At 47.4% G+C, this 27,627-nt stretch overlaps 6 protein-coding genes across 6 annotated transcripts; 4 read left to right on the top strand and 2 right to left on the bottom strand.

Annotated features, from left to right (window-relative positions):
• Positions 1-3,740: 3,740 nt before the first annotated feature.
• On the bottom strand, positions 3,741-5,417 carry het-6_24 (Heterokaryon incompatibility protein 6,OR allele; the record flags this gene model as incomplete). Its single annotated transcript, XM_031147496.1, has 1 exon — positions 3,741-5,417. The coding sequence occupies one exon, from the start codon at positions 5,415-5,417 to the stop codon at positions 3,741-3,743; it is 1,677 nt and encodes a 558-aa protein (XP_031008870.1).
• A 7,292-nt stretch (positions 5,418-12,709) lies between these two features.
• On the bottom strand, positions 12,710-14,070 carry FYV10 (the record flags this gene model as incomplete). Its single annotated transcript, XM_031147495.1, has 4 exons — positions 12,710-13,120; positions 13,167-13,361; positions 13,416-13,955; positions 14,020-14,070. The coding sequence occupies 4 exons, from the start codon at positions 14,068-14,070 to the stop codon at positions 12,710-12,712; spliced, it is 1,197 nt and encodes a 398-aa protein (XP_031008844.1).
• A 2,111-nt stretch (positions 14,071-16,181) lies between these two features.
• CBF1 (Transcriptional regulator) lies at positions 16,182-17,080 on the top strand (the record flags this gene model as incomplete). The annotated part of the gene is made up of 2 exons (XM_031147494.1): positions 16,182-16,704; positions 16,755-17,080. The coding sequence occupies 2 exons, from the start codon at positions 16,182-16,184 to the stop codon at positions 17,078-17,080; spliced, it is 849 nt and encodes a 282-aa protein (XP_031008843.1).
• Positions 17,081-18,345: 1,265 nt separating this feature from the next.
• Positions 18,346-19,911, top strand: YCF1_0 (Metal resistance protein; the record flags this gene model as incomplete). Its single annotated transcript, XM_031147493.1, has 2 exons — positions 18,346-18,642; positions 18,712-19,911. The coding sequence occupies 2 exons, from the start codon at positions 18,346-18,348 to the stop codon at positions 19,909-19,911; spliced, it is 1,497 nt and encodes a 498-aa protein (XP_031008847.1).
• A 58-nt stretch (positions 19,912-19,969) lies between these two features.
• On the top strand, positions 19,970-21,794 carry YCF1_1 (Metal resistance protein; the record flags this gene model as incomplete). Its single annotated transcript, XM_031147492.1, has 3 exons — positions 19,970-21,362; positions 21,429-21,515; positions 21,613-21,794. 3 exons carry the CDS (start codon positions 19,970-19,972, stop codon positions 21,792-21,794), a joined length of 1,662 nt encoding a protein of 553 aa, XP_031008846.1.
• A 561-nt stretch (positions 21,795-22,355) lies between these two features.
• Positions 22,356-24,052, top strand: YCF1_2 (Metal resistance protein; the record flags this gene model as incomplete). The annotated part of the gene is made up of 4 exons (XM_031147491.1): positions 22,356-22,669; positions 22,717-23,345; positions 23,471-23,537; positions 23,719-24,052. 4 exons carry the CDS (start codon positions 22,356-22,358, stop codon positions 24,050-24,052), a joined length of 1,344 nt encoding a protein of 447 aa, XP_031008845.1.
• Positions 24,053-27,627: the final 3,575 nt, after the last annotated feature.

The raw sequence follows: 27,627 nt of genomic DNA, 5'->3' as shown, positions 1-27,627 counted from the left end.
AAGTGGTCTTGCTTGGATGATTGGGGGAGCTGTTGAGGAAGTTGAGAGGGAATTCGGTTGGCAGGCACCGAAGTGGGAGATTGTGGTATGGGGAGATGAGCTGAGGCTGGGATGATGGGAAAGTAGAGAGTGGAGAGTAATGTTTCACGGGATACGCCGAGGTTGGTGGCGCTTTAAGTATACCCTGTTCTGATATCTTTCACTTTCCCGGTCCTGTCAAATATCATTTTTGATTCGTAGAGGATATTATAACTGGAGGATTTGGAGTCGTTTCGAAGGTGAATATCATTATTTGTGAGAACTTTATAGCCTCCTTACTCACGTCCAGGAAGTTAATATAAACATAAAATAAATGGAAATAATCTTATTAGCCTGCTCTTATACTTTAACTTTCTTCAATTTCAAGGTTGCCAGCTTCTTGAATGGTGAATAGTTGCCCTGCTTTCTGCAAATCCTTGGCCTAGTCGCTCCATATTGCAACCATAGCTAATCACATTCCAAGTATCTCTCTACATTTCCGGGTTCCAGCTGAACCAGTGTAGCTAAAAGTTTGGCCAGTGTAGAAATCGATATCCGAATAAATGTCTGCAGCTTTAGCGAAAGTGGAGACTTTCTACACTGGCTGAACTTTTAGCTACACTGACTGGTTCAGCTGTAAGCCCCTACATTTCTCTTAAGCATTTATGGATCGCGGCCAAGAGGAGCGGGAGTAATTTTGAAGTGTTCAGTTCTTTATCTTACAAGAGCATTGCTAGCTGATTTCTTTCTAGCTATTAATGTAGCACAAATTAAGACTGTTCCGCCCACAGCAAATTCTTTGATGCCAACAAAGCGCCAGGAGCATTCTGCAGAAGCATAGCCATCGGCATGGCTGGAGCTGATTCAGTTATACCACAATTGTACTACCGTGCTATCATACTTTCAAAGAGCTGGCCAATCCTCCTCATTCGTAACCCCAAGGATTGATGTCATCGGGACCGTAGTATTCCAATCCCAATCACTAATATCAAATGGAGCATCGTCCTAGTGGCACGCATTAGCTCTGTTTATTAGAAAAGGGAGTTAAAACTTACTGCACGAGGGCTCCTACGTCGTCGACCGCCGTGTCTAAACCTGTCCAGCTGGATAATCTCATCCGTCAGGCTCTCCAACTGAGCAATTAGCTCCTCGACTTCTAGACTTGATTCAAAATCTTTTTCTGGCTTGGTTTGATGGCCACAAATCTCGGTGTCAATTCGTAAGTGTTCCTCCCTCAGATCCTCCGTTACGCTGCTTCTGCTGACTGACTTCAACGCAATAACAGAGGCTCTGCAGTCCATCAGTCTCTCGGCTTTTGGATACCAACGGCCGTATTGACTTGGCTTGACCGTGTAGAGATTTTCAAATATTATCTCACCGGTAGCCTTGTATTCCTCTGGAATGAGATTCGAATTGAACATAGCAGCATCAAGTGCTCCGTATGCTCGATGGGCTACATTATTTCCGTTTTCTATGATTCCTAGATCAACATCTCCCCGCGGAAGCTTGTGGATCATCTCTCTAGTTTGCTCAAGGAACCTCAGTCGTACATCAACGGCTCTTTTGATGAATTGTGCCTTCAGGTTTCGGTCACTCTCCAGTAGTGAGACCTTTGACTGCAGATGGGCGATACTTTGGTCTCGAGTGGATACATTAATAACGGCATCCGCCCAAGCTTTCCTCGCTGCTAGTATCTGTTCCTTGGTTGAGTCTCGCTCTTGTCGACAGATACGCAGATCGTTGGCGGCCGTGAGAAGTCGTCGATCCGCTGCTTGAGACTCAAGCACCTGAATATGTTAGTTCATTTCAAGATTTATGGTATTAGCAATGCTCACCAAAGTGTCATATCTTCGTTTCAAATCTCGGTAGACGTCATCACTCCTCGTAGCTATGGTAGCTCGGGAGGCACTGAGTTGAATCCCAAGCCCAGAGAGCTGAGAATCAGACTCCGAGCACTGATGGAGCAGTCTTCTTCTCTCGGCCTCTTCAGTAGCCAATTTTGTTTCGAGTATCCCAAACCTTTGCTCAGCTGCGCTGAGACGGCCATTCCAGAGCTCGCGGTTTATTTTGTACTTATGACTTTCCTTCAGCTGATCCACCTGCAATTGCAGGATGCCAGACTTGGCACACTCAACACGAAGTGTTTCGCCGAGGCCCTTCATTTCTTGTCTCAGCCTACCCATTACGATCCTCTCTAGCCGTAAATCCATCATCGCCTTCTGCCGTTCACTCTGGGTTCCTTTGAGCGCCAATTGGAGTCTTCTGATTTCTTTCTCCTGCTTTCCATCCCGGATGTTGCATTGCTCGATGAGTTCGTTTCGGAGCTTAACGCATCTTCCTCTTGCTTCTTGGCGGCCAACGTAGCTTGAGTTACTTGTGCCTTTGAAGAATTTAAGTCAAGTTCCTTCTTAGCTACATCCCGCCTAAGTGTAGCATTTTCATCCTGTAACTTTTCAACTTCGGATCGAGGCTTTGATAATCGGGTTAAAGATGATGGCACCTGGAGTCTGGAGATGGTGACAGTACTAGTATTTGTCTCGATAGGTGTATCCTCCGGCGCGGTTTCTTCAAGAGTAGGCATTTGCTTCCCACTAAGACTTTGGAGGGGCGACTCCGAAGTGTTCGAACAGAGCTGAACTTCAATTGAATTGAATGTCTCGCTGTAAATAGCAGCCTCAAGAGTCAAATGTGAAGTCTCGATCACAAGCTGATCCTCGACTGATGACACCCGGGTTGTTCCACCAGTATAGTGATCAGAATCCAGCTCAGTTCCCTTATCGACTGTGTAAATCATACCGGGTTGAAAGCAAGGTTGTAGTGGATTAAAGGTGATTGTGCCAGCCTTAATCGTTGAAGTGGTGCAGTCGACATCTTTGGAGGCAGTCTTCGCAGCTTCAACGGGCAAAGGTGCCAACGAGCGGATCGATGAAGGCGTGGGTCTCTTCTTTGGGGATTTTGCTTTCGATTTGGTGGTATTTCCAGTCCAGTTCCCAAGGAGAAAATCTTCTGTATCGTCGTCAAGGAAGCTTCCCGCGTCCGAGTCAATATCTTCACCCTCAGTATCTGCCTTTTGCTGAAGGACGTCCAAATCGGAATTTTTGGTGGAGGGGCAGGCTTCTTAGGTTTACCTGGTATCTTTCTATTCTTTGCCATCGTTGCAGCACGGGAGGAGATCGACTTGGTACAAGTATAGAATTGTGGTAAACATTGAATGTGGAGAGAAAATAAAGAAGCCGAGCATGTCGAGATGTCGGTTGAAGTAAATAATACACTTAAGCGAGGTGAAGGCGGCGGCGATAACCATTTTTTTGCTTCGAAATTCACTCGATATCGTACTTGAGAGGTTCACAGGATTTTTTTTTGATCCAGTACTAACTCGATATTGTAGCCCTTCCTACTTGCCTGTTTGTGGGATAATAAGGGGCGGGTCTATGAGTATTGGGCCAAAGCCTGGTTAAATCAGAATCAAGGTGATGTTGGTTCCGCGAAAGGGGTTTTCCTGTCATGAAATGTCAGTGACTGTTTATTCTGTTCTTTTGAATTTCTTTTGAATTACTTCTTACCGCGTTGTTATAAGCCGTTGAGATACTTGAAAGTGCTCGAAGCTGCAAGTGCATGCTCATACTGCCTGGGATAGTTCAGAAATTCCACACACAGCTGAATCGCTTTTGAAACCCCAATGTCTATACCCTCAAGAGCTCCCTAGAGAATTTTTGAAGATGTCATCTGATGTGAAACTCTTGCAATCTATCTTCGTCCCAAGCACTGCCATGCATGATGGGAGAGAATCCAGGATCTTTGCCTAGAGCTTCTACGTCGCTCATCTCACGCGACTGACTTCCTTGAAGCTCTGAGTCAACAAGCCAACAGCCGCCGACGAACAGATAAGAGTCATTTCCTCTTCTTAAAACAAGAGGCGCCCAGCATAAATTTGATACGACGATGATGTCCCCCTTATCAGCCCAGTGCGGTCCCCAGCTTGAATTGCTCATTGTCATAGTTGATGACACGGGCTTATGCAATGGGTTCTGATCAGATATACTCTGTGTGTCGCCTTGATTTTTATCATATGCAAACACTTTCATTGTATCCTGGTATTCTTCCCCAATACCAAAATTGATTTTAACAAAACTTGTCCTGGTGATAGTTCCAACCTGAATCGCTCGCATGACGAGAGTGCTGTTCGCAATCTGAAACCTAGGCTTCAAAGAATAATTATTTATATCTCGTTCAGAGCCACCGCTGCAACAAAATGCGTCATTAGCCCAAAAGGACATGATCGCTGGGACCAAACTTCGTGAAGTGGACCAATCAGCAACCCACGAGGGAAGCTTTTCCGAGCCAATTTCACGTTCAGGAGATTCCACTAAGAGTAAGGACTCTGGGTATCTGAAGAGCATTTCCTTCATCGTTGCACTATACAGTTCAGACTTTGAAAGACTGTAATCAATCGTCAGATTCACGTCACTAATGAGCCCGCAAAGACCATAAATTTTGTCTCTCGGATCCTGGCATTGCTGAAATCGGGACATGTGCAGTGCAGACATCATACCGATGATGGGATCATTGTGTTCTTCGGAAGTCATCAGCTGCTCTCTTCGCCATCCGATGATCCCAACAGTGTCGATCATGGCTTCAATCCGAAGGATACCCGAATAGATATCAAACTTTACTTTGTTGTCTCTTTCTGTCGAGCTATGCATATGCTTGTGATTTTGATAATCGCTGTATTTTGCACACAGATCATCGAGGTCGAGTTGAATATTCCCAATGTAGACCGTCGCTGGCCGAGTATGGATCACTTCCTGGAGGACCCAAGTTCTGGTCCACCAAGAACGGCCAAAGAGCGAAGTGCAACTTGACCACACCTCCTCGATAGTCAGTCCATTGCTTTCAACCTCTTTTTGGAACCTCATGACAGAACTCCCATTCTGGATCAGGCTGCAGAATTTCAGCGCCATGCCAGCATTCTTTTCTTCACCTAACCAAACGACCACTTTCTCAGCACTAAGATAAATCCGACGCATCTGGGCCACTTGATCGTTTTTCTCAAGAATGTCATGCTGATTAATACAGATGGCATCTACCCATAAGAGCCTTGAGTTCTCGTAAAGTCGCAAGTACCTCAAAGCCAGCTCCAAATTTGTCGTCACCTGATGTGGTCTTCCACCTGCTTGGACGTTCGTGGTATAATTCGAATCGCCCCAGACGTATGATAACGCTTCGTATGGAGGGTGATTTTCCAGCGATGAGTGAGAAATTTTGCAATAGATCTTAGAATCGAAGTCTAGGGAGGGAAGAAGTTCAAGCAAGCGTATATCATGTATGCCAACTGGGCTGTATTCGAACGGCTGCTTGTCTTGAACTTGCTCAGCCTCTCCAGTTCGAGCCAGAGCCATCTTGGCGGTCATATGTCAAAAGGCGCGTACGGTACATGAAGATTCCTAGATGGTGTTGTTGCGAACACCTAGATTAACCCCGCTGTCAATAAAGAGCGGGGTAAAATGGTGGTTGTAACTTTAGCGCAGGCAGCCAAAAAGGGGGCGGGGCGGGATTTAGCGAGTTCAGCATGGAGCATTTAATTTCAGGCTTCTTCACACCCTGCAATAACGTGCCCGGAACGGCAAGGCGCTCCTATATTTATCTAGGCAGACGCTTACTCGAAGTGTGATCTATTATTATGACCGAGAACGCTTTTCCACCTCACCACATTTCAACACATTTCCGCATTGTGACCAATAACTATAGAGGCCACTCTTTAAAATCACATCCAACATGCTTCTCCTAGAGCTACCAGTCGAGCTTCTGAAAAATATTCTAGAACAAGCAGTTCTCACCGTTGGCTTGTTAAAGGCTATGATAAGATTGAGACTGGTCTGTAGTATGTATAAAGCCCGGCCAGCAAAGTTGGTATCGAACAGTGCTAATTAGAACAGAAGCATTCGACATCGAGATCCCACTTGCTATGTGCAACGCAAGGGTCCTTGCATCATATGATCCATCCAGGCAGTTCATCTCTACCAAGTCATGGCTTCTTGCCGAGCACATTTACAGGAAAGCGCAGGTCAGCGATTGTGGCGGCGAGACTTTTCCTGGGGTAATTCGTCAAACTGCGCGTCTCCTCGTAACTGAGAGCTCTGAAATGTTCAAGAGAAGCGAAAGCGTTTACTGTCGCCTTCTGATTGAAGTGGCTGTTGCGAACATGGGCGTTCGAAAGACTTTCGATCATGTATACCCTGCATCCGATGATTTTGCTGCAGTTGCATGCGCAACAGATAGGAGGCGCAAGTCTACTACGAACCACCTTATCGCTTCAGCTGCATGCCTAGGAGACTTGCCTTTCTTTGAACGGTTAATCACAGAGGGGGAGATCGACGCTTCGGACAATATCTACTTTGGAAACCCTTTGAAATGCGCAATACTTCACGGCCACTACGATTTGACGAAATTTATGTTAGACCACGGAGTGAAAGTCAATCAAGCCGATAAGAACGGATTGAGCGGAACGGTGTTGTGTGTAGTAGCCACCCTTGGCCGGGAAGACTTCGTCAACTTGATTTTCGAACCGAAGTATAATTTCCACACTGATATGGGCAACCATCGCAGTGCGATTGAAATAGCAGCGTCTTGGGGTCACTTAGAGGTAGCTCGAATTCTTATTGGGCACTGCAACTACTGGAACCAGATAAAAACCAATGTCCTCTGGGATGCAGTAAAAAAAGGAGCTGAAGCGACTGTTAAACTCGCCCTCGAGAATGGCGCAAAACCCAATGAGGGGAGCGCTAGAAGACGACCCTGGGACCCTTTCGGGGTTGCTGCAGCAAAGGAATATGATAATATCATGAGACTACTATTAGAACATGGTGCCAATCCATTGTTTGGGGACGCAGTTGGGTTCGGGTCGGGAAACAAGAAGGCAGTGAAAATTTTGGCCGAATATGGAATGAGGATCGATAATCCTACTCTTGGTCGGGTAGGATTTCCTTATAACCACGCCCTTGATAATCGAAAGGGTCTAAAAATCTTTTCTACCACTCTAAAGACTGGTTACAAGAAGGTAGTTCAACTATTGGCTGGATATGGAGGGAATGTCGACAATCTTAGCCGTGGTCGGTAAGAATACTTTGCTACGAAGGAGTATGAGGCTTGTATTTGAGGCTTAGGTTTAGAGAAATAGCCGACCATACAAAGTCTGATGTATTAGTCGTCTTTAAGCCCCATTTTACAACCGGCAAACATGACTATCGAAATACTGTTACTTTAGTTATAGAAGACGGATTGGGAAGACATGTAGCGTTCACAGACGGCAACGACATTATTATGTCACAGAACTTTCACTTATTATCTTGCAGATGTTATTTTTAATCAGTTTTGATTAACTTGGAAGTTGTGCAAGTTAGAGTCCAACCAGGCTTCAGATCGCTGTTCCGATACTGTTGCCTTCCTGACGCCCATCAAGCACCAGAATCAGGACTTCCTTTAGTTCCTTGTCCATGATTGAGTCATGATTCAGTGGCATATCCCCAAGGACAATTTTGATAAAGTCGGGCATATCTCCGAAACGAATCCGGTGTCGTGATTCTTCACAGGTGAGCCTTCCCTTAGCACCTTCCTCAAGGACGAGTTTGATAAAGAGGGGCATTGTTCTGGGAAGAAGTTTGAGCTTATTATCAGCACCTTTATGAAGGAAATATTGGATTAGTTCGGCCAGCTCGTATGGATAGAGCCATTGTGATGCTCCTTGTCCAAGATTACGATGTGTCTCAGCACCTGTTCCAAGTACAAAACTGATCAAGCTGGAAACTTCTTCGGGACGAGGCCATTGTTCTCCAAGTCCATCCACAAGCTGTGCCTCAATATTATTCTCAAGGCGGTGTCTAACAAACTCGGGTATCTCTTCGGGAAGGCGAAGAATCTCTTGTTGAGGGACAGCTCCCTCTTCGGGCTTTTGAGATCTCTTCCCAACCTGTTGCTTCTCGAATTGGCAAGGTGTAGCGTCGAGTTCGTAGATGCTTGAGGCAGCGCTTTGATGTCCCAGATTGAGGGCTGAAAGATCTGGAGTCTCCGTCACAGTCTCTTCAATTATGGAGTGTGGCTCCTCTGGGCTGGCGTACTGGACTTCTGGATACGTGTAGCTCTTCACTCTTCTGTAGCTGATGGTCTGGTCCTCTAGGCACAGATAAATCTGAGAACCTGATGGGTTTACGTAAAGTGCTTCATAAGTGCAAACCTTCATTGCCTTGATGTAGACTTTCCAGTTGGGTGGGTTCAGATAAAGCTTTGAACGCAATGAGTTCGAATACAGTTTTGGCTTAATTCAAGGCTTGATAAACATTCGCGATTGGAGTACAGCTTCCTCTCTAGCTTCTCTTCTAGCTTCTTCTCTAGGATCTGTCAGTTCCAAGGATGGTACGTCCTTCCACTGGTCTTCATCTAGTACGCGTAGGTAGCTGGACCTGGCGTTTGATTCGGTTTTCTTTGATGAAGAAGACATGTTGGATGAAGAGATATTGGATGATGAAGAGGTTATGGATGATTTGTTTGATGCGTATTAGGAAATCAAAAAAATAGAGGGAGAGAATTTATAGACTTTAGACCAGGACTGTTAAGGACCAACGCTTAGCTCTATGTAGTAGGGTACGTCGTACTTACTGTAGTATTGGTGCTCTTTAAATAAGAATCTGCTCCTTCATGGCAAGCATGTGATTTTCGAGGGAATACTTCTATTTTTTATAAAGGGATTGGTGACCAGATATCGAACTCCTAGACAATGGCATTGTTGCATAAGTCTCTTTGTGTCAAGGGGAGTCTCATTAGATCGGACAAGGACGCCCTTTATACATAAAAAGAGAAACAAAAACAGACCAGATCAATGAAAGAGATCTGCTACAGAAATACAGAATTTAGGATAATTGGAATAGTAACACAATGCAAGATGCGTGGAAAACAAAAATGAAAAAGCTTTCAAATTACCTGAGCAGGTTTACGAAAATAAACCAGCAGCTCAAAACAACTTCGGAAATCAAGCTATAATATGCTGAATGAGATCGAAGGAGTATGCCCTGATATATATCCCAAAACCAACTACAACATCAATAACAACACCAAAAAAATATACCCAGACAACAGTTTCCGCAAGCTTCAAACACGTATACAATTATGTCATCCACCACCAACAACCGTGCGTTGATCGCATCGATCCCTAACAACATCGCCCGCTTCTTTTACTCGGAATCTCTCGCCCCCAACACACCCAGCATTCTCCTTGTCCTCGATGACAGGAATTACGCGGTATGGAATAACCTCCAGCGCCATGCCGGCAAATCGATTGTCATCCGCCCACTTCGTTATCTCGCTTCCTTCATGGATATTGATTCCAAGTGGGTACAGTTTCCTGAGCGGGCGTCGGAGTGCAAGTTGGTGCTCATGTCGATGGAGCAGTATAGGGGGGACTTTGTACGGATGGGGTTGGCCGGACGGGTGAGGGTATGAGGGAGAGATGTGAGGGGTAACTTCTCACTTCTGCAGTCCGGCATTTGGCGTCTGGAGTTTAGAGAATAAGTAATTACACAGTCTTTACCTTGAATAGATTTTATAATGCGTGTGAAACAATCATGAAGTGATAGCAGGTGAATAGGAGATGAAATACCATTTATAATATATCGTTATTTTATAGCTCCTGAAAATGTACCTTCTTCTCACCCCTTTTCTAGCCTCGACCCCTTTCTCTTTCTCTTTCTCACCCCTCTCAGCCGCCTCAATATCACCCTGATCCTTCTTCGTCACTTTCTCCCACCATTCAGGTTCCAGACACCTCCACCCCATATACTCGGCCCCACAAAAGGCCACCACAACCACCCACCCCCCAACAACCGCCCAAGCACCCCTCCCGGTAGGCCTCCCGAACCACCAAGCAGCCCTCCACCGCTCATCCAAACCACACAACAAAATCAGATCCGTTACCCAGTCCAGCAATCTAGATACCACATTCCACCCCATAACCACCCATGACCCGAGCCAACCCTTTTCAACCCTCCGGGCCGCAAAGAAGGGCAACAAATACAACGGCGCTGTATGCGGATTGATTACTGGGTAAAAGGAATCGAAGTAGCGGAGAGGGCCGAGGATTGTCGCTTCTCTGTAATAACTTTGGAGGGATAAGGCGAGGGGCGTGAGGTAGGGTAACGTGCCATTTTTGGGGTTGGATAGGATGATTAGCAGGACGGCGGTGCCGACGGTGGTTATGGACAAGGTCCATATGATAATATGTGCCTTTATTGAAATGTCAGTTGGCGGAGACATTTTTGTTTTTGTGGAAGGGTAATGTTTTTTAGGAGTAAAGTTAGATGTGAGGTTGGGTTTGGGTTGAAATGGTGGTGGGGCTGTGTTCCATCCTTAACGGCGTAGCAATAAAGGCTAAGGAAAGCCAGGGTCGAATCTCACGATTCGCATATATATTCCAGACTTCCATAATAAGTTTGACTGCTTAGCGTTTCTATTAAAAGATGGTAAATCATCCACCTGCGGTTTTTAGTATGCATGAATGAGGGACCGTCAGTTTTAGCACAGGGGTAGGAGTAGGAGATGTGCTCGCTAAACTTTCAGGGGCTTTATCGCTAAGCCTTTAGTGGGCCAGGGGGATTTGAGTGGGGCCTAACATGATCCATCATTCTTCAATTTACTAAGATCAGATGCTTACACCCACCTACATACTGCTGGGATATTTCAAGATGAGGCTTTCATCTTAGAAATATGATTTTCTATTCGAAGTCACAGCCTTTGCAAACAATTTGAATTCGAAAGGGGAGATCAGCAATATCCCTTCCAAAATCCCCCACTCACCCCCTAGACTAAGTTAACTACAGACAGTCTTTACCACAGGCACAAGCCTCAAAGAGGCAGAGTTGTGGATGTACCCAGGTAGGTAAGCAGCAATGGCCACCTCCCCTCTACCTTCTAATTCGCGGATTGGAATTCCGAGGTGAAGCAGGTGCTGAGCAATGAATTCCGGCTTAAAAGGCTTTTTAAGAGGTCTAGATTTCCATGGGGATTGGGGGATAGTGTAGGAGTCTTCCAGTTTTCTGTTCTTAAAGCACAAGCCTGCTAGTTGGAGGGAAATGTTACATGGGAATTGAAGTCCAGATTGGAAAGACATATGGCTGAGTGCCACACTTTCTCCTTCGACTTCTCATAGAACGTAGAGCTATTTGGCTTTCAAGATGTGCAACCAACTTTATACTGAACTTTGTGGTAGCTAGAGCAGGTGAATGTAACAAGAAATTGACAGCAGAGCTGGAAATGGCAGCCTTCAAGTTTCAACTATCTTGATGAACGGAAAACACAGCACTTGCGTATCATCGCATGCTAAAAAGACTGTGTGCTAAATTTGAGGAGTATATGACCATGGTTAAGCTCCAAAAGATGTTGTTTAAGATCAGGAACCTGCGATCGGCAAGAGCTAGTTTTGCTACTTGCAAAGTAGCGAAGGTAAAGTTGTGATTATATAGAGAAAACTAACGCTCTGAAACCTAGAGATGATGAGAACATATTCACTACTAAAGAAGCTGATAAATACTGAGAACATGTATCTAGTTCCAGGCACCAGCGCAGGGTATAATAAAGGAGCTTTTCTCTAGTTATATACATCATACCAAATTTCAAGAGCGCAACATCTGTATGTCTTTGCTGTGCATATGTGACTTGGAGGGAAATCCTAGATCAGTATAGACTTCGCAGTTCATTTGCTCTCAATTGTTTTCGTTCCGCTTAGGAGAAGTACCGAAATTTTAGCACGATAAGTGAATGCCTGAGAATAACGATAAATTCTAAAATGACAGCAATAAAAACGAACGAACGAATGAATGAACAAGCAGAGGCGATATCTAGTTTTTGAGTCTTGAAGGTCTTGTGTAGTGAAATTACTACAGGTGAAGCATATTTATAGTTTGCGGTTTATATAGACTCCAATCCGACGCCTCCAAGGCAGTTGCGTATCTGTCCATAGGACCATTGATAGGACCTCGACTAGGCTCCACGACGAAATTCGCGTGTCGCCAACCAAGGTTGAGGACAAATCTCTTCAATGCATTCTGACCTGCAGCGGTTTCGGGAATGTCTACGTTCGTTCGGTTCGGATTTGTAATGCACCCTGGGTGCTTCTCTCGCATATGGCGGCAGAGCTGATGAGTGTAAGTCCATAGAAATGCCCGATTTTATAGAGTACGGTGCAGTGCTAGCTGCATACCCCACTTCACGTGACAGCCCGTTTGGACCCCACCACAGCGGTAGAAGTAGAAGATGGAAGGGTATAAATAGTAGGATGGGAGAAGAGGGCGGGGGCCTATAGGGGTTTGATGGAATAAGGAGGGAGAGAGGGAGAAATGGGTTGTTTTGGGAGAGGGGATATACATCAATTTTAGGGAGTCAGAGGGGTAAGAGAGGGAGAGAGAAAGAAAAGTGCAAAACTAGGCAGTGTATGTGGAATTTAAGATGTAGTGCGGAAGTTGAAAATGTGCTGTCCCAGACTTTGGGAGGTATTCTCTATATTACCGGGGTCTTCAAGTCGGACTACCTACACCGGATCCTTTGGAGAGTAAAGTAGAGAATGGTACACGAGTTTTAATAGACAGAAGGAAAATCGGAGTTATAGAGGCCTTGAAAATCGAAATTCGTATTCAGTCATAACCTCGACCTAGGTGATATAAACCGTAGTAGCCTCTTCACATCGATAAACCTCCCCACTACGCAGATCCTTATACCACCCGGTCTCCAACCCCGCCTTCCTCGCATACTCCTCCAGCCTCCCCTTCCCATACGCGCATCCATTCGGCAACAGTTTCAGATCGTTGTCCACATGGCTATTCGTATGATGTGCGTAAGGTAGGGGCCGAGCTAGGTCGTTAAGCTCGGTGGAGCAGATGGGGCAGATGGAGGCTGTGGAGGAAGGAGTGTGCAAGGAGTGGCAGGAGGGTGTTTTGAGGGCTGAGAGACCGGCGGAGAGGGCGATGTGGAGGAGGGGAACGGGTGGGAGGGAGAGTAGGGAGTTGTGTGTATGCATGAAGAGGTTTGAGAGATCGGACCACCGACTATCGCTATAGAGTTCCTACGCGATATTAGAGACTGTATGTGAGGATGGGGAGAAAACATACGGCATAAGGATCGGGCCCGACGCCAGGTGGGAAAGCGAGAAGTCCGTAGACTTGTTGTATTTCCCCCGGGAAGGTATCTTTGAAAGGAAGGAGGTATTTTTTGGCGTGGGATATGGCGTTGAGAAGTTTTTGCTCATCCTGTGTCCGTATCATCTCGATATATTGCTGGAATCTAAGCGTAAACTCAAGTTTACTCTGAAAAACATTCATCAGTAAATATACACTTGAGATGAAGCAAATGAAACATACCTCCATCCTCCTCAGATCTTTCTTATTCTCATTACACCACGCCAACGCCTCCGTAACCCTCCCACCCCTCAAACTCTCACTAATCCTACTCATCTGCACAAAAGTCTCCACATCCACTAATTCTCCAATCCCTTTCTCCTGCGCCAGCTCAGCAGCACTCTCCTTGTATCCATACCTCAATAAATAATCCACCAGCAACCGATCCAGCCGGGTGCGACTCCACTCCTCATACTTTACATCATCTAGACTTTGCATGCCATACAATTCCCCTAAGTGCCTTATTCGGCTTTGACTTTGTTGGTGTAGCCTGTTCTCTTCTTCTGAACATGCGGTGAGTTTTCGTTTTAGACCGCGCATGCGCGCTATCATTGAGTCTACGTTCTTAAGAACATCGTCTGGGGAGGCGTTTGCATTTAGCGAAGCATTCGCAGTTTCGCGCAGGGTCGACTTCAGGGCTGTGCTTTCTTTTTCGACGTTGAGGTGGGCTACTTTGAAGTTCTTGCGGAGTAGTTCGAATGGGAGACGGAGGAGGGGTTGGTCCTGAAGGGGAAAGGTTAGTGGATTCGACATACGAAAGAGGATGGGATGGAAAAGGGGGGCTTACGAGGATGAGGTGGGAATCGGGGTTCAGTTTGGAGGTTATGTGGTCTGCCATGGTGTTGAAGGTGGCGGGGGGTGTATCATGCGGTAGAACGAAAGCTTCAAGTTTGTGGTACACTTGGTACTTGCTGGGGATTGTACTTTTCGTGATTGTTGATAGAGGTTCTAGAAGAACTAGAGGTGGTGGTTGTTTGGGTAGGCGTGAGTCAGTTGTTTTTGTTTAGATGTAGTTATGGTCATATGGGGTTGGTATCAATCAGTTGGTTGTATGTGAAGCTGTAGCTGTCAAGCTCTGAGTATGGCTACGGCAGGCTGTATGAGGAAAAAGTGCTATTCGATAGAGTCGGTAGACCAAGTGCTTACGAGTGGTAACAAATTGAACTTCCAAGTCGGGATTTTACCTAGACAGATTATCTTATACCTTCCATCATTTACCACTCCAAATAACCCGTCAAAACGAAAAAGTCCTTATACTTCCAAGCCAATAACTCCCCTCTTCCCCCTTGCCCTCCCCTCCCTCCTAGCTCCACTCCTATCCTTCCTTATCAAATGTCTTATCGAATACGGCAACCCATCTGCGCCAGCCCAACATCGTCATCGCCTCGGCAAAACACTTATTCCCTCTTGCCGACATGCTTAGTGCATATTCTTAGTCATCCGGCCCTTAGCGCATACGCCCTCTCCCAACCACATGACCTTCCTCTTCTTTTTACACGTGCGGATTTCGACCTCCTCATCACCAAATCTCAAGCCTTTTGATAGCAAAAGAGGGTGTCGATTTGTCTCATACGTGGTCTCGCACCTTCTCCAAACAGTTCTTCTGCATATTCGTTCCCCCCTTTTCCCGGACCAAGCTATCCATCGACCAATTCGCGTTGGACTTGACGCACTCGTGATCAGCTCGTGATCCTCAGGTCAGCAGACTTCTCCTCACCACCATCGCATCGCCCATACAAGAAGCGCAAGGCCAAACATCTAACAGACCATTGGATTCTGTTTTATTTGACCTGCCGTCCATATTACGATACTCTTCATTGTCCAAAGCGCATATTCGCACGCGTTGTGGGCAGATATTCGGACAGTCGCGTCGCATACATCACATCGGCTGTAGACTCGGGTGAAGTGAAGTGAAGTGAAGGAAGATAACAAACTACCCAAGCCAAGGTATGCCTTTCCTTTGACCTGCCATTCTCCTCGTCTTTCTCTCCCCTTTTTTCCATTGTTGTTACCCCTTTCACACAGGAGTGCATCAAGAAGTTCGCGTCTCTGCGTTCGTCTTCATGTCACAACCCTCTGTTGGTGTAACGAATCGTGGGGGAGGCCCGTACCTGGGTTTTGGTCCTTCCACGCGACCGCATTTCGAGGTCACGATCCCTCGTTAGGTGCTCCAATCCTCCAATGCCGGACATGACCGCTCTCGCTCAACCTGTCATTCATTGCTGCCCCAAAAACACAAATGCTTCCACCATCCTACTGTCACCATCACTCACACTCACACTCACACTCACTCGCACTTGCACTTACCCCATCACATCACCCTCCTGTCACCGGATTGCAAACACAAAAACTGCTTCCTCCCTTCTTCCGTCACATCCCGCTTCAGCGAGAGATTCTTCTACAATCCCCTTCTTGTACTGCCCTGGCGGTCAAACAATGTCTCTGTTCGCTCCTGTTTGCGCAAGGCGCCTTTGCCACTGTACTGCTGCCAGCGCGTAGTTACAGTGACATGTCGCGTCAGCCACAGGGATAAAGCTACCAGGCAATGGACATCTCATTTTCTGTCAGCGCATGAGCGAGCGCGGCGATTGCTATGTGCTACAACAACTGCAACGACACGTGCTGACCTTGTAGGTACTACTTTAAAAGGCACAGAAACGTTCGTTTCGAGAAAACCTCTGCGAACTACTGCAGCGGAGCGCTTCGAGAATATTGCCCTGCCAAATCACTCATATCGTTTGGAGTGATCCACGATCGTAGTGCCTCCTACGCGTTGCACCTGTACAGACTTCGGCCGTACACGTCATCGACCTCTCCGAAAAGCTCAATCTGAGCATTAAATCTACCTAGCAACCCCCTTCGAGGTCATCTGCGCCTCTCGGACCCTAATCAGTCGACCTCTACGAGTCGTATCGCAGGGCGCGTCCTGATCCGTACATATCCATTCAAATGGCTGAAATGGATCTCGAACAGTCAGGCTTGCAGGAGGTTGCCAATGCCATGCGCGAAGAGAACGGTATGGAGGGACATATTAGCAATACTGCGCAGAAGCGGAAGCGGGACTCGGAATCAGCTGATGACACGAGGCGCCCCAATAACAAGCGTGTATCTCCCAATTCTGGTAAGGCCCTTGACCAATCTGGGCATTACCAGGACGGCTCAGTTGAGGCTTTACAAGATTATAGTAATCTCCATCACGGACTTCCTGATATTCAGAACGGCTCCGCTGAGCATGCCTCTTCGACTGCCGCCGCAGCTCTTGCCGGTATCTACCCGACCATGACGATCCCCCAACCTACCGACGTCTCCTTCGCGACGCAGGGTTCAGATGGCGATCGTGGAGAATCATCATTCATGGACAACAGTCAACAAAATGATAGCTTCATGGAGAACCCCACTCCAAGTCGAGCTTCGAAACCTGCTGTAGGTTCTGATGAGTGGCACAAGGTCCGGAAGGACAACCATAAAGAGGGTGAGTTTTAAAACAATGGGGGTAAAGGATGGAAGCTGACCTGACTATAGTTGAACGTCGCCGACGAGAAACAATAAACGAGGGTATCAACGAGTTGGCCAAGATCGTTCCAGGTTGTGAGAAGAACAAGGGTTCCATCCTGCAGCGTGCCGTCTCCTTCATCACCCAATTGAAGGAGAATGAGACTCAAAACATTGAGAAGTGGACCTTAGAGAAGCTCTTGACTGAGCAAGCCATTGCCGAGCTGAGCGCCAGCAACGATAAGCTGAAGGCAGAGTGCGAGCGAGCATGGCGTGAGGTTGAGACTTGGAAAAAGACCTGTCAAAGTGCAGGTCTGGCTCCCAAGAAGGAAGAATCTGGCGTGGGGGAGAACTAGACGTCATACTTTTCTTTTTGGCTCAACGGGCGGCCCTTTGCACTGCATCTGTTGTGGTGTCTAACGACTTTCGACAAGATAATACCCCTTGCACACGATTGACGACTTTCGGCTTTCGTTGCCTCTTCTCTTCATGTATCGATTTTACCTCTCTTATTTCCTTTTCCCTGTTGATAGGGGACTTCACGGCATTCATTTCGGATATGGATGCATGCTGTGGGCTTTTCTTTTCTTACGGTATCTAGGAAGCACAGAATGCACGGGAGGGAGGGTTCTTTGATCAGACGACACAGAGATCGAGACCGAGAGTGTTAGACCAAAAATCATCGGAGGAATATTTTGCCTTTGTTCTCGTTGGCACCTGTGTGTGCAAAGATTGCTTTGATGTCTAATGGGTTTGATAGGTACCTAGGTAACAATCGAGAGGTTTTCCATAAAATTGAGTCGTAGTAGCACTATATGATTTGTTTTGTTCTCATCAAGGTCAACATGAGATGGAATTCAGGGCTTGGGCCGTCGACCGAGGACTAACACAGGAGGCCCTGATCAATCAAGGATATCGTACTGATTATCTTGCTCAAATGTTAACAATGTGATTAAAGTATAGGAGTATTCGTACGTATACTGCAGTCAAGCTCACAAAGCCTTAGGGAGCTTTCGTAGAATGACTAGACTGGAACCCAAATGTAAGGTAGGTTGAAAAATAATGGGAAAGAGGCTCTGAAAGGTTAATTGATTGGGACGGTCCAATCATATGCAAGCTAATATGAATTGATTAAGCTTGAAAGGAGGGGGAAGAGGGGTCATTTCTGGGATGTAATATACTGTAGATCTAAATCTGTACTATTTGTACGACATCATGAACCGAAAGACGCAGTATTCTCTCTGCAACAATGCTTGATCCAACGATTTATAATCTCCATGAAAGATACAGAAGTTTCATAAAAGTGTTGAAATTTTCAAGTGCTTGCTTACTTGCAATGCATGGTGGGGAAGCTTTGTCATGGGTCTTTGATGTCGGTGGAGAAGGCAGCTTAATCCCGTGCGAAGCTCAGGTAGTTCGCCCTATTCTTTTTGCTACTGTACTCGTGTAGAACTTCAACCCAACATCATATCTTTGTATTACGCGTTCACTTACCACCTCAATCTCTAATACGCCACGATATAATACGCAGCAATGCTAGTGTTTTAACAGTACCCGTGGTTTCGATTTATATCGTCATCTCTCTTCTCCCATCTCCATCTCCGTTTGCAACTTCGACGCAATGCAAAGGCCCCTCCTCGACACAGGCTCCTTTACCGGCCTCCACTCCTACCCATCTCTAGGAGTACACGGTTACCTTACCGCCGAGTCTCGGCGCTCACAGCCGCTATGCGGTAATAAGGAGGGATGGGGACCATTGAGTAAGGAGAGATATGATTTCACACCGTGTTTTATGGACGTCTGGGTTGCGAGCGTGGCGGCGTTTGGGATACTGGGGGGTGCCGTTGCGGTATGGTGGCTTGTGAGGGCAAAACATAGGTTCGCGGTGCAGAGGGATTGGCATTTCTGGCTCAAGCAGGTATACTTCTAGACGATACAAGTCCAAAGCTGCAAGAAAGGAAAGCTAATAAACGTGACCTCAAAATAGATCCTCATAGCAGCAATTGCAGCCTCTGTCCTCGTGCAACTCGTTCTCCAAATAGCAAACTACCCCGACGTCTGGGCAGGCGATTTCCGCTTCTGGAGCAGTGTCATAACGGTGTTGAGTCTGGGTGTCATTTTTACAATACAATGGCTCGAGCACAACCGTCTCCGCAACCCGAACGGTGTCGTGCTGTTCTACTGGCTCCTCCTGCTCATTGCCTACAGCGTCAAGCTGCGCAGTCTCATATCCCAACAAGTCTACACTTCACACCTACCCTACTTTATCGCCTATTGCGTCGGGTACGGATTATCGTGGCTGGAGTTTGGGCTAGAGTGGTTGGTGCCGAAGAAAAAGAGCGCGTATCAGCAGTTGGAGGATGAGGATGAGTGCCCGATTGAGTACGCGACTGTATTTTCAATCCTCACCTTTAGCTGGATGACGCCAATGATGAGATATGGGTACAAGAAGTTTCTCACTGAAGATGATTTATGGAATTTGGCAAAAAGGGATACGACCAAGAATACCGGCGAAGCGTTTACGAAGGCTTGGGAGAAGGAGTTGGAGCATTCGAGGGGGCCGAGTTTGTGGATGGCTATCTTCAGGGCGTTTTCCGGGCCATATGTTAGAGGATCATTGTTCAAAATTGTGTCGGATTCTTTGGCTTTCATTCAACCTCAGCTGCTGAGGCTTCTGATCAATTTCGTGCAGAGCTACTCTACGAAGGAGCCCGAGCCTGTCATTAGAGGAGCGGCTATTGCGCTGGGCATGTTTGCTGTTTCTGTTGGGCAAACGACGGCGTTACATCAGTATTTCCAGCGGTCCTTTGAGACGGGGATGCGCATTAAGACTGCTCTGACCGCGGCTATTTATGGCAAATCTTTGAAGTTGTCGAATGAAGGGAGGGCGTCGAAGTCTACAGGTGATATTGTCAATTATATGGCTGTTGATACACAACGATTGCAAGATCTCACCCAATATGGTCAGCAGTTGTGGTCTGCACCCTACCAGATTGTGTTATGTATGGCGAGTTTGTATCAGCTTGTGGGAATATCTATGTTGGCTGGTGTTGGGGCTATGATCTTGATGATTCCCATTAATGGACTTATTGCGAGGCTTATGAAGAGATTGCAGAAGCAACAGATGAAGAACAAGGTAACCTCCTCCCTTTTATTTCGCTTACGAAACTACGCATATGGGCTTTGAGCTTACCGATTCATCATAGGACTCCCGTACCAGACTGATTGCTGAAATTGTTAATAACATGAAAGCCATCAAACTCTACGCCTGGGGGAGTGCTTTCATGCAAAAGCTCAACTACGTCCGAAACGATCAGGAATTGAAGACCTTGAGGAAGATTGGTGCAGCTCAAGCTGTTGCTAACTTCACTTGGTCTACTACTCCTTTCTTGGTTTCATGTTCTACATTTACTGTCTTTGTATTGACTCAGGATACACCTCTAACTACCGATATTGTCTTCCCTGCCCTCACACTCTTCAACCTCCTGACCTTCCCCCTCGCCATCTTACCCATGGTCATTACCTCCATCATTGAAGCTTCAGTCGCTGTTGGAAGATTAACTTCCTTCCTTACTGCAGAAGAACTCCAGCCAGATGCAATCAACTTGCTTGGCCCGGTGGACGAGATTGGTGACGAGTCGTTGACTATTCGGGACGGAACTTTCTCTTGGGACAGGCATACTGGACGCAACGCCCTTGAAGACATAAACTTCTCCGCTTCTAAGGGGGAACTTACCTGTGTCGTTGGGCGAGTGGGTGCTGGGAAGTCCTCATTTCTTCAGGCGCTCCTGGGAGACTTGTGGAAAGTCAAGGGACAAGTTACAGTTCATGGGAAAATGGCATATGTTGCTCAGCAGGCTTGGATCATGAATGCAAGCGTCAAGGAGAATATCTTGTTCGGCCACCGCTGGGATCCAGTATTCTATGACAAAACGGTCAAGGCCTGTGCTCTGACTGAGGATTTTGCTCAGTTGCCCGATGGGGATGATACTGAAGTTGGAGAACGTGGAATTTCGCTCAGTGGAGGTCAAAAGGCGCGCTTGACATTGGCAAGGGCTGTTTACGCCAGAGCTGATATCTATCTGCTTGATGATTCCCTGTCAGCTGTGGACCAACACGTTGGACGGCACCTGATTGAAAACGTGCTCGGACCAAACGGCTTGTTGGGTGGCAAGACGAGAGTTTTGGCTACAAACTCCATTCCCGTCTTGATGGAAGCTGATTTCATCTGCTTACTTCGAGATGGAAAATTGATTGAACGCGGCACATACAACCAGCTCATGGCAATGAAAGGAGAGATCGCAAACCTTATCAAGACAGCCGGCAACCAAGATCAGTCTGCGGAGCCTGAAGTTGCTTCAAGCGATGATTCCTCTACCATAATTGACACGGAAGATGGCGAAGATGATCTCCAGAGAGACGAAGCTGAAGAAGCACAAGAACACTTGACCCAACTCCAACCCATCAGACCCGGGGGCTCAGGAACCAAGAAGCGAAAGGGAAGCACAGTGACCCTGAGACGGGCCAGCTCTGCAAGCTTCAGGGGGCCTCGAGGAAAACTTCGCGATGAGGAAGAATCACATGCAAAGACAAAACAAACCAAGGAATTCTCTGAGCAAGGGAAAGTAAAGTGGAACGGTAAGTACTTTCCGACGCCCCGGTACATGAAACCATGATCCATACTGATAATTGACTTCTGCACAGTCTATGCAGAATATGCTAAGACAAGCAATCTGCTTGCTGTCGCAATCTACGGACTAATGTTAATCGGTGGACAAACTTTACAGATCGGTGAGTTGATCTCAATTTCAAGGCTTGTTCCGTCCCGTCGTGCATGGGCGATCTAAAAAACGCATCTCGGCTTGTTTCAAATGCTGATCATTTACAGGGGGTAGTGTTTGGCTCAAGAGCTGGGCCGAAGTCAACGGCAAGGAGGGACACAATCCACAAGTCGGCAAGTACATCGGCGTATATTTTGGTTTCGGCATCGGCTCGGCCGCCCTGGTCGTCGTGCAGACTTTGATACTTTGGATATTCTGTTCTATTGAGGTAGGTCTAAGAATTGCATGATGCAACTGCATGAAGCTGATGCGGAATTTCCGGACAGGCATCCAGGAAGCTCCATGAGAGAATGGCATTTGCTATATTCCGATCACCAATGAGCTTTTTTGAAACGTAAGTCTTGAACTCTGGCAAAAAAGGGAGTGTATTGACAAGATTTTCACGGCAGTACTCCAGCTGGACGTATTCTGAATAGATTTTCAAGGTATGTCTTACTGCTTTCTCCTTACTGTCCTACTAGCTCTGTATCTCTCGTGTCGTATGATCCCAAAAATCTGGTTGACCGATCGAATGCGGGGATTGTGCATCATGCTGCAATCTTTTTATCAGGCCGCCAAGAATCCAGGGGACCAAGTGGTATAGGATCAAAGGGCCGAGGTGCATTTTCCGGTTGATGCGCGCCGGTTTGTCGAGTCGAATGCTGTGTAACCTTGAATACCCGAAACACCTACTGACACCAATCACTTTAGTGATATTTACCGTGTTGACGAAGTAAGTGAAGTTGTGTAACGATTTCAGTGAAATTTGCCACTTATTTGATTTGATCAGGTGCTTGCAAGAACCTTCAACATGCTATTCGTCAACAGTGCTCGGGCATTATTCACGCTGGCAGTCATCTCGTCGTCCACTCCAATTTTCATAGCCCTGATTGTACCCCTCTCTGGGGTCTACTATTGGGTACAGCGCTACTATCTGCGAACGTCTCGGGAACTTAAACGTCTAGACTCTGTCAGCCGGAGCCCAATCTATGCGCATTTCCAGGAATCCTTGGGTGGCATCACCACTATTCGGGCATACCGGCAGCAGACGCGTTTTGCAATGGAAAACGAGTGGCGCGTCGATGCAAATCTACGGGCTTACTTCCCCTCGATCAATGCGAACAGGTGCGTATTTGTGTTGACCGCTAGTCACGCTTGGCTGACTGTAATAGATGGCTCGCTGTACGACTCGAGTTCCTAGGTTCAATCATCATCCTCAGTGCTGCTGGCTTTGCCATCATCTCTGTCTCGACAGGCAGTAATCTATCTGCTGGTCTGGTCGGGTTGGCCATGTCGTACGCTCTGCAAATCACTCAATCCCTGAACTGGATTGTCCGCCAGACGGTCGAGGTAGAGACTAATATTGTGTCGGTGGAGCGTGTGCTGGAGTATGCACGCCTACCAAGCGAAGCACCCGAGGTGATCCACCGAAACCGGCCACCAATCAGCTGGCCTGCAGCGGGAGCTGTGCAGTTCAACAAATACAGCACCCGTTATCGGGAAGGATTGGATTTGGTGCTGAAGAATATCAATCTGGACATCAAGCCGCACGAAAAGATTGGTGTCGTGGGACGGACGGGAGCAGGGAAGAGTTCGCTGACGCTTGCCTTGTTCCGAATCATCGAACCGGCGGAGGGTAATATAAGCATTGATTCTCTCAACACGTCGACGATAGGGCTGCTGGATCTGAGGCGCCGGTTGGCTATCATTCCGCAGGATGCGGCTCTGTTTGAGGGGACTATCAGGGATAACCTCGATCCCGGCCATGTGCACGACGATACGGAATTGTGGAGTGTGCTCGGTAAGTCTAATATTTGGGTTTCCTGGTTCTGTGTTGGCGGCTTGTGGGACATGAGGGGTCATATTTTCTATTCAAGCGGCGCACTGTCATACACGGGGCTTTTGCTAACGAAATGGGGTATACAGAACATGCTAGGCTGAAGGATCACGTCGCTAGTATGGATGGTGGTCTCGAAGCTAAGATTCACGAAGGGTATGTCCTCTGTATCCTTCCACCGCAGACCAACGTATCACCACAACATCACATCCCCTGATGAACTCACATGCCTCTCACCATACCTCTTACCTCACCGTTTACCCCCTTTAACCCCCCTAAAATCTTACCCCTTCACACTCACCCATTCCATCCACTATACTAACACCACGTTCCATAGCGGATCCAATCTCTCCCAAGGCCAACGCCAACTCGTCTCTCTGGCGCGGGCCCTCCTCACCCCCTCCAACATCCTCGTGCTCGACGAGGCCACGGCAGCCGTCGACGTCGAAACGGACGCCCTGCTCCAAGCAACGCTACGCTCCCCGCTCTTCAGCAAACGCACCATCATCACCATCGCACACCGCATCAATACCATTCTAGACAGTGATCGGATTGTGGTGCTTGAGCAGGGGGAGGTCAAGGAATTTGGGAGTCCGAGGGAGCTGATGGGGTTGGGGCAGAGGGGATTGTTTTATAGGCTAGTCAAGGAGGCGGGGTTGGAGGTTAGGTAGTGTTTGTTTGTATTGATTGATTGTATTGATTGATTGTATTGAGGAACGAAGAACGTAGTATGAAGTAAAGATGCATTCATTCAAAAACATAAGAGTCCCAGAAACCAGAATTAACAAAAGAACATGGAGAAATCCTGAAAGCACGTGTATCGGTCAATCAACCGAAACTGTATACACCACCCTCCTCCAACCTCCCTCTCTCCCTCCCTTCCTCCCGAGCCCAGTCCAGTCCAGTCCAGCCCAGCCCAGCCTAGACCTCATCCCTCCCCTCAATGCTGTGCTGACGGCCCGAAGTACCACTGTTGTGTTCTGTTCAGTTCAGTTCAGTTCAGTTTAGCAATCGGGCGTTACGTGCCTCCCTACCTAGCTCCGGGAAGGGAAAGCAGGGCAGGGCAGGGCAGACAGGAGCGGAGTACGGAGTCTGGCTCCGTGGATCGTGGATCGTTGATGAGATGGGGATTATGAGATGAGGATTGTGAGATTGGGATGGAAAGCTTAGGTAGCTTGGGTACCTTGCTTGGGGTCGTGTATGCTGTGTCTAGATAGGCAGGGAGGGGGGGGATATTGTCCGGGTTGAGGGAGGGTGGTTGGTTGATTGGGAGGGAGGGGGGGAGGTGAGGTGAGGTGGGGTTATGGGGATGTGATGGGAGGAGGGAGGAGGGAGGAGAGAGGAGATGGGTTACACGGGTTCGTCTGAAGGTCTGGTGTCTAATGGATGATGGATGATAGGTGGGTAGGATTTTTTTCTTCCGGGAGATGTATATAGATGGATGGATGGATGGATGGTTGGTTTTGATACGTGAGGTGTGGTGAGTGAGGTGATGTGTGGATTTAGATTTGATGGATAGCCGGTCATGTTTGCTTGCTTCTGATACGATATAGGATACTTCATTCATTCATGAAATTCACACTTTTAAGGCGAGCGTACAAACCGGAGATGAATGATGATCTCGGACCTTTCCTTCCCGATGTTCAATCAACTCAACACTGCGGCGCGATTCAAGCTCTAGCTAATCGAGGCTTCGAATGAGCATGAGCACGAGCATGATGATGTGAGCCACGTCTCGTTTCGTCTTGTCTTCGTTCTTTGATATACTAGATTAATGTAGGCATGGCTTGGATTCGGTTGATTCAATCAATGCCTAGGCCTGGATTCTCGTAGGTCAGAAAGAGGCAAGGCAGTGTAATGGATGGAAACGATGTAGGACAGATGAAATAAAACGGAACGAATGAGAATATACTGGGTAAAACGTGCCATGGCATGGCCCATCAGTCTGTCTGCCAGACTTCGGTCGATCGGTCGATCTCGAACTGCCAATGCCAATGCCAATGCTGATGCCCCGTGACATTTTCATTGACGGGCCAGGATGGATAATGTGATGAATATGGAGAGCGCGTGTTCTATCCGCAACGAATAAGTTGGCACGGAATATGTCACGCTGGTGTAGTGTGGTGGTGTACGGGAAGGAAGAAGGGATATGGATATGGATATGGAGATCAATGGGGTGATTATATATTGTATTATACGGAGTAAGCTGCCTGCCTGCCAACGAAAGAACGAACGTTCTCGCCGTGCGCGCAGATCAACCCACCTCTACCCGGTCCCTGGGCGCTTGGTTATCGATGCGCAGGTAGGGTAGGATGGGAGGGATCTCGGGCATTATATATTACAATGTATCTTGGAGTACTGTAAGATATGGGAGTGCGGGATATGTGAAGTGACGTGGAATGGTCGGGTTGAATGAAGGATAGATGGATAGATGGATAGATGGATAGATGGATAGATGGATGGATGGGAATTGGAAATCAGGGTAGGGTATCACGGGAATTCATGGAATGGAATTGCATATTCTGGGGTTCGTGGAGAATAACTCTGTGGGAATGGCATGTTTGGGAGGAGGGGAGGGTAAGGTCTGGGTGATAGAGTAGAGTGAGGTGAAAGATTGATTGTATGACTTGAGGTTGTGTCGTGTGAGAGATAGATAGGGGAGGTTTTTGAGGGGGGGGCTGTCGTTGGTGTTGAGGGATTTTAGGGGGGCTGGAAGGGCGGCGGGGTGCGGGGTAAGATGTGTCTACGACTCTGCTGTACGCCGTACGGTAGAGAAGAATGAGCATTTGGCACGTGGCAAGTAGAAAGAACTTTCAGTGACCTTGTCAGTTGGCTGGCTGTGCCTCTGCTGATTGGGTGTTCTTGAAGGGGAGCTCTGCTATACTTCATACTGAACCTTCAGTTGGCTTCCTCAGCTGAGCAAGGAATTGCATACTGTAGATCTCTATAAGTGGCTTCAGTTGCAGAAATGTTGCCTTACATATACCTTCGGGAGTAGCCACCAACGGTTCTGCAATGCATGTCTGAGAAGCTCGATTTAGTCTGTTAAGAGACTCCAGACTCCAGACTCCAGAGTAAGGAGTATACGATGGAGATAGTACATCATGCATAGACGATACTTAAGTTTCCTTGAACAGACGTAATATGCAAGCCCGGCGGTGAGTATCTACATGATCGAGCTAACACATTTCTCAAGTAAACGAAAAGGTTCAAAAGAGTACGAAGTACAGTACCTTTTGCGAAAGATCAGGACTGCAAATTGACTGGTCCCCACTCAAAGTTGGTGGCGGAAGCCATTAGACCCTGTTTCTAAGTTAAACACAGCCGTTGATTCAAGGGCTTTCGTACAGTAAAGTCATTGCTTCTGTTTCATCCCATGTACATACACGCATGTCGCTCGCGGAAGGATATAAAGCCTTCCGCTCTCATCTGTATTTAAGTATTGGTGGCGCTTGCCTGATCAAGCTGTGATCAGCTACGCCAAGGTGGGCACGGTCTCCTCGCTCAAGCCTTTGTTCTTGCTTTTGCTCACCCTTAATGCCATCGCATCGTGGTTCGCTACATACAAATCGACTGACTGTGCGTGCGATTGGCGGGCGCTTTATCATTTGGCGGGGAAACAGGACTATTAGATTCGGATGGCGGGCAGAAACATGTAGATGTAGCCCCGTTGAGTTGAGTTGATTCAGTTCAACCACGGTTCAGCGCGCATACATACAGTCCGTTCAAGGCGTTTGCTCTTCGTTACTATACAGTACGAACACCCCACTTCCCTTCCCCCCCCCGAACAAGGCTCAACCCGATCGGTCTAGTTGCCGCACGGGTAGGTAGATCAATCTGGACTGGCTCGTGTTCTCGATGTGAGAAGTGACTTGACGATAAACATGCAGATTCTTGGACCAAGAAATATAACGGCAGGGTTAGGGTAGGGGTCGCGGGGAAGCATTCTCCTCTCCGGAAAAGCAAAAAGTGCAGATGCAGCATGTAGTGTAACCCGTGCGTGCCTGTTCCTATCGGGGGCTGGTAAGACAAGCAGATTTGCAGGTGCAGGTGCAGGTGCAGCTGTAGCCATACGTTGGCTTATCTATTACGGAGGGGGAGGTGTGCGGAATGATGAAAGTACCTACTCTAGGGGACTGTAGGTAGGTTAAAAGATAGCGGTCCGTTTCTTCCTTTGTGATCTCTCTCCCGAGGTTGAGTCAGATAGTTGCATAGGGAGAAGTGGCATGTTTGGTTGGGTAGGTAG

This window comes from Lachnellula hyalina (genome assembly GCF_007821495.1).
Source record: "Lachnellula hyalina strain CBS 185.66 chromosome Unknown contig00011, whole genome shotgun sequence".
Classification (NCBI taxonomy): domain Eukaryota; kingdom Fungi; phylum Ascomycota; class Leotiomycetes; order Helotiales; family Lachnaceae; genus Lachnellula; species Lachnellula hyalina.
This window is presented reverse-complemented; position numbering and strand designations above follow the sequence as displayed.